Here is a 12033-nt window from a genome sequence, read left to right as displayed (position 1 = left end):
AAATTCAAGTATTATCTGCTACTGGTAGGTACAGAGGACTATTAAACTAATACATCTTCAGTTCAAAACAGATAACAATATCCTAAAGAATGAAGGTAAATAGTTTTCCTTATTTAAGCGTATAACCCACGATTTTTAGTAAATAAAAGATTTACTAGATTATAAAAGAAAATAAAATCCTTCAACTGGGGTGTGTTTAGGGGATGGGATGCCGGGGGGTGGGGGTGGGGAGAAAGGAGTACTGGTGTCCTAATGTCTAAATCAGATTGACTGTCCAATCTGGTTAGTTGCCTAAAATGTCCACAGAAGAATTAAACAAGCTAGAAAGACGGAAAGAGTTGAGTTGGGCTGAGAAGGGGATGCTTTACCCAACACATTCCTTTCATCAGACAGGCTAAGAAGCAAGTGGAAAAATTCTCCCTTCTGAAGAGGACAGTACCTGTTCTGGGTATTGACCTCCACTTGGTCAGTCACCTGTCCCAAGGATTCTTCCTCTTGCTTCTGCCGCAGCCTTTCCTGCCGGGCACGGCGGCGCCGTTCCCGGGCGGCCTCTTCCTCATCATCGTCGTTCCGCTGGTAGGCGATTCTGTAACATCACAAAGACAACTTCTTGAGCTTGCCAACTGCCCACCATTTTCACCAGCTTCTTGGAAGGATCGACACTGAGCTTGACTACTTACTGAACCACAGAGTTCTAAAAGGATGGTTCTGTTCCTTAAGTTGAGAGACCTGATCTGACTAGTTTTTAAACTTTTAAGTATCTGAAAAGCGTTAGTCCAATAGCTACAGAGGATAATTTACAATGACCAAATAACGGCTTAAACCAAAAAGTTTACACAAAAGCAACTGCCTTTGGAGACTGTGGGTTAGCATATTTAGATTTCTTTACTCAGCTGATGATTAGCATGTTAAGATTTAGAAGCAGAAATCCCAAGAGCTGAACTGAAAGTACTGAAAACACTTATTGAAAAGATTCAGCGTGTTGTCTGAATTATTTGTGGATATGTTGTCACAAAGGTCAGAAAAGAATCAAGTTATGTTACCAAACCAGGACTTTGGCATGAATAAGCCAAATAGCTAACTAAAATCCAGAGCAGGATATCCTCTTTGCTTGGATTTAATTTCTTCCTTTTTGTTCACTTTCACTGAAGAAAAGTGTTACTGACAACTGATAGGAGGCTTCACAGTCAGTGCAGCACCCTCCAAGGCCGCCTCTTTGGTTCTAAAACTGCTTTAGTGTCCCACTACCCACATGCTGAGCACATCTTGGGAGCCCCCAGGTGTGTATTTAGATAGAAACCTAAGGGCTAAGGCCAGTAGAAGAGGCGCAGAGGGTTTCACATGCATATATGGTATTTAGCTTTCCTAGTTTATTGGAAGCAAAGAACTACTTAGGGAAATTATACAATCAATATCACTAGTTAGATACGTTTCCCCTAATATTTATTCCCAAGTAAAGAATCGGAGCTGGGGAACTCCAGATGCTCAGACTCATGAGGAGATAGCCTGCGTGGTCAACCTGGCTGTTTTGGAAGGAGGACTGTGTACTGACATACAGCGTGCTGGGAAGGCAGGGCAGTGCTGGCTGGCCCAGGGACAAGCTGGCCTGATGGATACATGGGATGCAATGGAGCTGCATTGTGCAGCAGACTGGAGAGTTAACATGCTTTTTTACAGTGTTACTAACCTATGTACAAATAGAAATCCAGGTACGTAAACGTTTCATACTTATCAATAATGACTAAGCTAAAACAATTGACAAATGAAAGAAAACAAAACAGCAGAGTCGCCTAATTTATACCAACGAAACGAACCTAATATGACTGATGATGGTTTGCTCATGTCAGATTTACAAACTAGGTATTTTTAGTTCCCGTACTTTACTTTACCTATCTTTTGACTTCAATAATACAAATGCTATGAATGTTTTTGACCTTACAAAAACAAGATGAACAGTTCTGAAGGTTGGTTGGTTTGTTCTTTGCTACTTAAGAAACTCTGACTTCATACTTGCTAAAATGTGCTAGTGTGCAATATTCAAACGCCAATATAAATAAACTGTCACTTAGCAATTCTGTAAAGCGGACTGGTTTATTTCCACAAATATGGAGAGAAGGGCTGTGTGATATAGTTAAAGGGTAACTAGGTTAATACTCAGAAAACCGAGTTTCTGGAACTGGTCTCTCCCCAGCTTGCAGCCCTTTGATTAACCTGCATTAAACTGCGTTGTCTGTAAGTGGGTGACAGTCAAATGAAATCATGGGTGCACTGGGGTAAGGCATACTCCAGTGTAGCATTTTGTTGTGCTTCGGAAACTGCAGTGGAGGAGCTGCCTCGTGAGGAAAGATGAGCTCAATTTTAGACGTGTTGAAGTTGAGGTGAGAGCATGACATGACCTGAATGTTCCTTCTAAGTCGATCACATTGTAGTTTGCAGCTGAAAGCCCTTCCCAGGGGTTTGGCTTCAGTCTTCAGATTCTTGGCCTCATATTCCTTTGGCTTATTTCTCAGTAGACAGCTTTAACCACAGCAGGGAGAATGAGTCCTTAATGACTGCTTCCCAAGCTAATCAAACAGAAAGGCTTAATTTGCCCTTCTACGTCTCTGGATCAGCCATGAGGTCTTGGCTATTACTTGGGGGCCTTCCTTTTCCAAGACAAGCAAGACACATAAAAGCTCCCTATGGGGCACCCTATGGCAACAGCAAAACCCTCCCTGCTCCTAAATGGAATCTCATTTGAAGCCCTTAATTTCCCAGTATACTTGAACGTCTCAGAGGTGTTACTCTCCCTCCTCCCACCCACCCAATGTGCTTCACGGCGGATGCTGTTGGCTTTTAGCTCTGACACGACCTAGATATGCCATCTGTCTCAGCCAGGTCACGCTCAACCTTCCTTCATCTTAGGTTTCTCATCAGAGGCGTGGCCTTCCACATCCGGATCACTGCCCCTGTCTCTGCTAACTCTTCTTGCTTCATACTGCTTAAAATTTATCATCACTGTGCATCGGTAGACTCTTACCTAGGATACACAGTCGCCAGAGCTAGATTTTTGAGGACCTTTTACTGCTACTAATAAAGAAACATGTTAAAATTGTTTTCATAGTTAAAAAAGGAGCCAAAATGTTTTCATGGCATTTTGAATCAGAATGTGCCCGGCTGCTGGCTCGATAACATAGCAGTCGACTTTGTAAGTGAAATTGTGCCCATGCCAAATGACTTGATACGTGTAGAAATTCTTCGAATGTGAGCCTCCCTGCTTTAGTCCTCAGAGGGCAGAGCACACGGTGGTTGCTTAGCTTTCAGGCCTCTCCCACGGCAACTACCCTTCAGACTACTACCAGAGGTTTATTACTTTTCTTTCAAAATTGAAAAACCTTAGTTGTTAAATTTTTTCTGATTCTAAAAGTAACATACACTTATTATTTTCTTAAACCAGACATTAAAAAATGTACAAAAGAGAAAGTAAAAGCCAGTTCCCTAATCCACTACTCAGATATGAACATGATTAACATTCATTGTATTCTACCAGAACTTTTCCTTTGCATGCATAGATATTTTAATTTTTAACAAAGTGGGATCATGTTATATATACTACTTTAGAAACAGCTTCTTTAATTTACCTTGTTTATGACTATTTTAACACATTAGCAAAATATAATTTCCAACAGCAACACAGTATTCTATGACTAGATGTACGTAGTGGATGTATGTATATGGATGTACTATAATCTATTTAACCACACTTCTACTGATGGGCAGTTAAGATTTTTCCAAATTTATGTTCTTATAAACAATGCTGTAAAGGACATCACTATAGATATACTTTTACCACTTGTTCAATTACTTATCCAGGAAAAATTCTCAAAACTTAGAATTCCTGAGTTTAAGATATGCTCACTTAAAGGCTCTTGTTACACACTGACAAATTGCCCTCCAGAAAGGTATGTAACATCAGCAACGTATGAGTGCTAATTTCACTATAACAAGAATTTATCCAAAAAGACAGATGAGAACACCACATCCTTAATACGTCCACATGATAGTACAACAACTCTGCTTTCGGCTTCAGTTAAAGACAAAATGTTAACATTCTAACTTTTCACACACCAGATTTAAATGTATTTGAAGTCCTGCTGACTAGTAAAAATCATACCTAACCACCCACTGGGTTGTAATAAAAGCATAACAATCCATTTGTTCTTTCTGTGAAACTTCAGCAGATGCTGGCAGTAACCAGTCTACTGTATTGTACACTATAAAGACAACTGATGTTCCCAGATGATTCAGAAGCAGCAGAGGGTTTGAAGTTCCTCTGAATCATCTGAGAAAGATTAAACTATGTTGATTAGAGTTTTAATCAAATGCATTTTACTTAAAAAAAAATGAGTAATCCCAAATGATATGTAAAGCACCTTTTATTAAATAAAATGTTCAATTGACTTTCCCACCCAGGCTGGGTGTCAGCAGGTTTACTTTGGAGTATTCTGCTTTGTTTCTGGGTAATTGCCTTTGCTCATCTCTTAGAGCATACTTGGAGAAAGGTATGATTGATCTTACTGCAGGAAGCCCAGTGCTGCTGGCAGCAAAATGGCTCATCAAATATTCGGGAGAGAGATGATCTTGTGTGTGTGTGTGTGTGTGTGTGTGTGTGTGTGTGTGTGAATAAGTGCTGAACAATCTCAGAAGTCCATAATAATTACATGATGTTATTTGATTGTGCCAGTGGTATGAAAAAAGCAGAAAGGTCTGGCTTTTCTTCCATTCCCAGAACCACTGCCTAAATATCCTGGTGTTATATTATAAGAAAAAACAGGTCTATGCAATGGGAAAACTCTCTTGGAATGTTGTGGCTTTCACACCAAAGACTTTTTAAGTCTTTACCACCAGACCTCTACTGCCTCAGTGTATTCAAGTAACACTATAATCATGTTACAAGCTGTGCCTTTTAGATAGAAAGTTCAAATAAATAAAAGTATTGCAGACATGGCAAATAATGGAACCACTGAGGACTCAGCGTCTTTACATTTGGCTGGGCCAGGGTCTAAATGTACACTAGATGAGATAAAGAGGAAGTGGCAGAGGCTTCCACAGTAAGACACTGGAGCAAGGCACTAGCTGTCACCTTGCCCCAATGTCCCCCTCACCCCATCTTCTCCAATAAACATTTCTCAAGACTTGCTCAACACTGGCAAAATTCTTACTATAATTTCATCTACAGTAATGAGTTTTTTAACCCCGTGTTCTCCATAGTGTGAAGAATGTTACTCTCATTTCCTTTCATTTTGTCTGTTTCTTTTTATTTTGCTATTTCCTGATTTGAGACTCCAGTACATGATCCTTAAAGTTGTCAAGTAAAAATGCTGGCAATAACATTTTATTAACAAGACAAGATCTCTTATCAGGAAACCATGTTTAAAAATAGAACAAGAACAAGTAATAACCAGTTTTATGAGGGGGCTGATTTTATGACAAGTTTAAGAGCACTAAAGAAAATATTTAATTTTCTATATCTTACAGCAATGGTTATTAACATTTAAAGAATGTGGATCTCTTTAAAATATCAAGAAAAATTAAAATACCATGACAGTTGCTTATAGTTTTGTTATTTATTAAAAATGTTTTATAAGGTCTATAAACTCAACACTGCATAAAAAAGGAATCTGTATCTTATAAACCACTGCATTTATACATATTTGCAGAGCAGTGTTTCATACCTGAAACTGTTATTTATCAGACTACAGAAGATAAATTTAGGAATCTCTTCCAGTAACTTCACCACTAGAGAACCACTGGTATATAGAAAGAGATTACCAGAGTGCCACTGAACAGACTCTGACTTGTCCCCTTCAAGCTCTTTTGCATCCTTTAACATTCCTTCTGCTTGGTAAGCACACATACACATACAGACACACACGCAAACCCACAGGTTAAGTGAGGAAAACCTCGGAGAAAATAAAAGGCTCAAGGCACTAAAATGAGGCCCGTGTACAAAAGACTTATTATAGAGATCCCCATTCAGATCAAAGTTTCCAAGTCTCTCTGTTTTCCTTAATTATTTCTGCCACATTCCTATATTTTAAAAAGAGAATGTTGCACCTACAATTCCAACAGAACAAATAAATTCGCTACCTGAAAGAAGGACTCCTACCAGTAGTTCATCATTTGTGAATCCACAGTAACTTATAGGCCAGCAGACACTTAGCTGAACCCTAAGATCCGCTTTCATCTCCCTGCATCCCCTGTAGCTCTTCTTTCGTGCAAGGAGTCATCCGAGAGAAGCTGGTGCTGGTTGAAAAAGATTCCAGGTTGTAACTGTGACACCCAATCCCAAACACCATCCTGCCCCCGGCTTTCTGCAGCTGTACGTTCCCCACGCAGGCCAGACTCAGGAGGAAGACTGACTGGGGTTCACATCTGCAAAGGACTTCTTAGTCAATTACATTTCTTTGATTTCCATCATTCTTGGTTCTGCCAATGTCATTGTCTTAACCTGGGTCTTAATATGGGATCCAACTTAGAGTTAAAACCTCATGTAGGTTGAAAATGTGGTCATCAGCTATTAGGAGGCAAAATGATTCATACATACTTTCAGTATTCTTTTTCATGTACCAAAAACCCCAGTGATTTTCTTTCATAATATGAAATGCAAGCGATTCTCCAAACATATCCAATTAGCCCTGTGAATTGCTCAAATGCTCAGTAAAATTTCAGGCAATGCTATGATCAGGAGGGAAAATCCTGACCTGCTGAAATGAATCATATTTGCTCTGCAGATTTATTGTATATTTGAAAGTTAAAAGAGGTTTATAGATACATTCCAGGCTCTTAAATATGATTTTGTTTATATATATGTGGTGTCTGTAAAATGTTGTGGTTTCATTTAATGCACATAAGGTCCAATTCTGAATGTTTTTCCCTTGGATTCCTTAAAAGAAAGGCATTAAAAATTACAGTGGAGGAAAAAATCAAGAAAATAAAAATATTTTCTGGTCAAAATATGTTTAGAAATGGATTAATAGCTAATAGCCAATCGGTCTATTAGTAATTAATATAGGATAGAATGAAAGAAAGCCCCCCTCATTTAGAATATATGTGTATATATATATATATATATATTTTTTTTTTCTGGTAGGGAAGGTAAAAATATGCTGAATTTCACTGAAGGATTCATTGCTATGTCAGGGGTGTGCCTTTTATGGCAGTGCAAGCATGCAAGGGGATACATTACTCTGAAGGAATTTACCCAGGAAGAGAGGTATATCCCATCCCATCTCCCTGTACACACACACACATTTGAGAATTACTAAGGTTTGCAAACCAGCCATAAATTTTGGTTCTCAACAGTAAGACACTGTGTGCTTGCACACTTCAGTGTTCTCATATATGTTGTCACCACAAGTTATCACCAGCAGCCTACCATATGCTTTATATAATGGTGACATCCCATAATCCCATGAGTTTCTATAACCACAGACCATGGTGGGGAAACGTGTCGCGGAGCAGCGTAGAAAGAAACGACATCAGGCAGTGGAAGGAAAACCTCTTCACCTCGCCTCCACACACTCTCGTAGAGGCTGGCTCTTAGTATTATTATGACTGTGATGTCCTGTCAAACAAATAGATGAGCTCTGATTGATCATGTATGGTTAGAGGGAACTCAGGGAGTAGGGTGAGTTCTGATTCTGACTCAGGGTTGTATGGCTAACTAGGGCTTATGGGAACACAGTTCTCAGAATGGGCCTGCTCTGGGACAGGCAGACCCCTAGGCTTAGAGACTCATTGCTGAATTGATACAGATAGTCATTTGTATCAGGACATTTAAAAAGATGAATCTAACTGTTTCCGGTCAATATTTTAAATTAAAACGACGTTTAGCATGAAATATAGTGTACCTATGAATGAGTGTATAGTACACCACCACTTAAAAGAGGAATAATGAACCAAACACCCATGTACCTACTACCCAGCTTAAAGAGCACCAGCACTTTGAAGATCCTTATGTGCCCTTCCTCAACCCCATTCCTATCTCTTTTTAAATGCCTCCAAATAACCTCTAACCTGAATTTTAATTGTTCTCTTGCTTTTCTTTGTAGTTTTACCCCCAAGGGATGCATTCCTAAACAATTCATTTTTTAGTTTTGCCTTCTCGAACTTTATATAATCATACTCTATGCATTCTGTGATTAGTTTCTTTCACCCTACATTATGCTTTTGGGATTCATCTATGTTTATATGAATAGGTATAGTTTATAATGACAGATGAGATATAGGATTTCCCAAACATTTCTTGAGATTATAGTTTGGATGAGATAAATGTCTAACTTTTTATTCAACTGGTGCCATGTTCTTTCTTAAAGTCCATAGATATTCAGTAGAAATAAAATGAATAGAATCTGGGTTATTTCTTACTGAATTGTTATTTTTCACATTTATTTTTTAAAGGAATAATGCATCTGTCAAATCTACTAAACACAGATTCTGGAGGGATAATTCCATGGCAGTTTCCTGAGATAAACCAAAATCTATTTGTTCTGTCACCAACAGGACTGAATTTGCACCACTCCCACCATCCCACCCTATTCAAACGATAAGCTTGGTCAGATACAAACAGTTCAGTTTTTAATTTATAAATGTTTAGAAAGTGTAGGTATGGATAGAGAAGATTGATGATGGAGAAGATATATTTTACTCCTCACTTGATAAGTCAAGTTAAGCTTTGATTTGAAATGAATGACAAGGAGTAAGAGAAATGTTTAAGTGGCTAGTAAGATAATTAAAATAAAGTAACCAAACTTTCCTCTCTTTTAACTCTGATTTGAAATTCAACTGGTATACAATGTGGCTGATACAGGATAAACCCAATTACTACCTAGGTTTTCATAAACATTACCTTTTCTTCATCCCCAACCTAGGATTCTTTGTCTAATAAGAATCTTAAATAAAGTATTATCATTAATAAACTTGGGCTTTTAAAAATGTTGTCATTCAAAAGTAAAATCTGATTTGGGGTTGTTTTCTGACTGTTGTATCTATTAAAGGACAACCTTGGTTTAATGTGCATAGTAGATGTGGACAATAAACCTTGGGCTTAGGTAATTTATTTTCAAGTAAAACATGATACAACAATTCATCAGACCTGGGTGCCTATGACTGGCAATGCTGCATTCTGCCAGTTCTTTCTCTTGCATGTAGGTCTGAACATGGATATACAACTGATGAAAAACACTGCCTTAGAGTGGGGTGCAGGTAAATCTCCACATGTCCAACGGCCGACTTGGATGCAACTGCATCTGACCACAGATATATAAACAAGCAGATTCTTTACACAGTCCAAGACAAACTCCTAGAAACAGAAACTTCCATTGCCATCTTCAAATGTAAAAAAAAATGAACTATTTTAGATGAGTCTTATACTTAGTGTGATCTAGACATTAAAATATTACCCCCAAATTTGAAATATTTGTGTGATGCAGTACAAAGGTTCATAATTTCATGGGGTGGGGCTTTGAATTATGGCACTGCTATCACATTGCTAAACACTGGACAAAAGAAACAAAGTGACCGGGAAAACAAAAACAAGATGTCCTTAAGTGGAGATTATGAACCTGTGACTAATTAGAAGGAATTCCTGTAAGGGAAAGCGGTATTTCAGACATGCTGACGGAAATGGTACATGGCATGTGGGTACTGCTAACTGAAGTCACATGTCCTGTGTCAGCTGAGAGGATTCTCAGCATCCTCTCTACACAGGCAGTGCTTAATGCAGGGAAATTTATGGGTAATGGATTTTCATAACAGGCCTTTTATGATCTTCTCCTCTCCCAAAAGTGCCCTCTGGAGCTTTCCTGCTTCCACTCTCATTTTTCTTAATTGGAAAAAGATTTAGTATTCATTTCCTCTTTCCCAGTGCTCTTTTGGCTCCATTCCCCTTGGGGTGGCATGGCCTCCCATCATTCCCCCCACCACACACAAGCTTTTGTCCTTCCTCTCTCCTTCAGAAACAGAAAGCTCAAATATACTGATAGATATGACACTGGAGCATTGTTTCCAGCAACTCTGGTGAGTGAAGGGACTGTTATTCTAACAAGAAAGCATATTTTGGGGTGATTACTACCTCCCCAACTCCAGCAGTATTCCACAAACTTACCTAACATCCAGCTGGCTCATAGCTAGAACTGCAGAGTTTTGTTTACAAGTGGTAGCAAGTAGAAAGACAAACCTTGAATAGAGACAGGAAATGGAAAAATGAAAGGCCAAATCCTGAAGTTTGGACCTATGTGAAGAACACTTATTCTTGTAGGGGACTTGGGAGCCAATGGCTGTCAATGGGTCCAACCTCCCTACTGTTATGAAAAGAAGTCAAGGACTCTGCTCTGCACTCGGTAGATCATCTTCCTAAGTCAACAGAAACCTCACCTATGATGGGGCCTGCTCCATGTGGAAGGAATAAAGCAGATACCTATTTGTTGTGATTTGGTAAACAGCCAGCCTGAGCAAACCAAACCAAACCAAATAAAGACCTCCATAGTTAAAGTTAATAGAAGACCCCCATAAAAATGTGAACATTTAAATAGATAAAGTAATATTAAATAACTAAGCTCCCACATTTGTGTGTGTGTTAACTGAATTAGATCACCGACAGCTGAAGAATCAGACAGCCGGGGCTCTGAGAGAGAGAAACGTGGGCATTAGAGACATTCTTAGATGGCACTTAAATTGCTTGAGGTACCTGTCCTGCAACAGCAGATCGACACCCCAACAATAGAGTATAAACCAATACAATCACTAGTTCTTTAATAAAATTGTTACCTAGTACAGGAGGCACTGCTTCAGTAGGGGAGATAACTGACTTTACTCTAAAAATGTTTTTTTCTAATTATAAATTACAAAGTTACAGCATTGCGTTGGTTTATAGGTTTCTGATCTTGTGTATATTCCTCTCTACAACCAAACCACTGATCCATGTAGCACCTAGACTTTGAAGGGAGGACAGTTAAATTCAAGTGGAACATCAGAGTGATGGGCTCTGAACAGCTGGACTCTGAGGAGGTGTTGGTGGGTGATGTGCCAGATATGAATGTGGCTTCTTAACTTACAGAATTGGGGTGCTGGTTGGTAATACTACTCTAACATGCAAATTGACACCTAGGTGACTGGAATTAATGCATTCATCCAACACACATTTATTGAGTATTTATTCAAGCCACTGAGGGTGGAAACTAAGGTGAAAACCCTGAAAAGACTTTATAATCTGGTAGGGAAGCTAAGAAAGGTGTAAGAACATAATAATAGATAGAATGCGGTAAATATCATGAGATGTTGATAAAGTGATCTAAAGTTTAGGGGAGGAAGAAGACGATTCCAGCTAAGGGATCAGAGAAGGCTTCATGGAGAAAGTGGTACCTGAGCTAGATCTTTTAGGATTGGGGCTGGGGGGACAGAAGAGGATCTTTCCACATACAGAGAGCTCCAATAGCAAGGCTGCAGAGTCAGGAAATATGGACATGAGAAAGCAAACAATCCAGTCTGGCCGGTGCTTGGAGTACATGAAAGGTATTAGTGAGGCTCTAGTTGTGCTTGGCACATACAGAAGGACAGCTTCCAGTAACTGGAAGAGTAAACCAACCATTTTACAAAGCTTAAGAGGGGTGCTCCTTCCTTTGCGGTGGCCCTACGGAAACACACAGGGAGGATTTTCTAGCTTCAGTCTCCACTCCAGGTGTTTCATGTCACTCTGCAGCTTTCCCTGAGAAATAAAGGGCTAGCTACCCAATATCAAGGTCTCCATAAATCTTAGCTGCAAGAGGAGACTTCAGTTCAGCAAATCCTACGATCATTTAGAGCAGAAGCACTGTGGAGGATCCTTCAAGAGTAATAAGCTGTGATTTCCAATTTTTCAGAGTGGCATTCATATCCTTTTTTATTCTCCACTGTCTTGTACTCACTTTGCCCACATAGAGTAAATCAAATTTTTACTTATTCTGCTTGTTAATCAGATCCCAGGGGCAATCCACCACTGTGGCAAGCTGGCAA

The 12033-nt window shown here is 39.2% G+C and overlaps 1 protein-coding gene across 11 annotated transcripts in view; it reads right to left on the bottom strand.

Annotated features, from left to right (window-relative positions):
* CALD1 (caldesmon 1) overlaps positions 1-12033 on the bottom strand; it is a 182832-nt gene that overhangs the window by 35763 nt on the left and 135036 nt on the right. For all 11 annotated transcript variants that reach the window (XM_081243805.1, XM_081243806.1, XM_081243801.1 and 8 more), the window contains one exon: positions 440-586. In XM_081243805.1, coding sequence (XP_081099931.1) covers positions 440-586 — 147 coding nt within the window. The remainder of the gene's footprint in view (positions 1-439; positions 587-12033) is intronic.

The sequence above is a fragment of the Mesoplodon bidens genome, assembly GCF_964165515.1.
Source record: "Mesoplodon bidens genome assembly, chromosome: 9".
Lineage (NCBI taxonomy): Eukaryota > Metazoa > Chordata > Mammalia > Artiodactyla > Ziphiidae > Mesoplodon > Mesoplodon bidens.
This window is presented reverse-complemented; position numbering and strand designations above follow the sequence as displayed.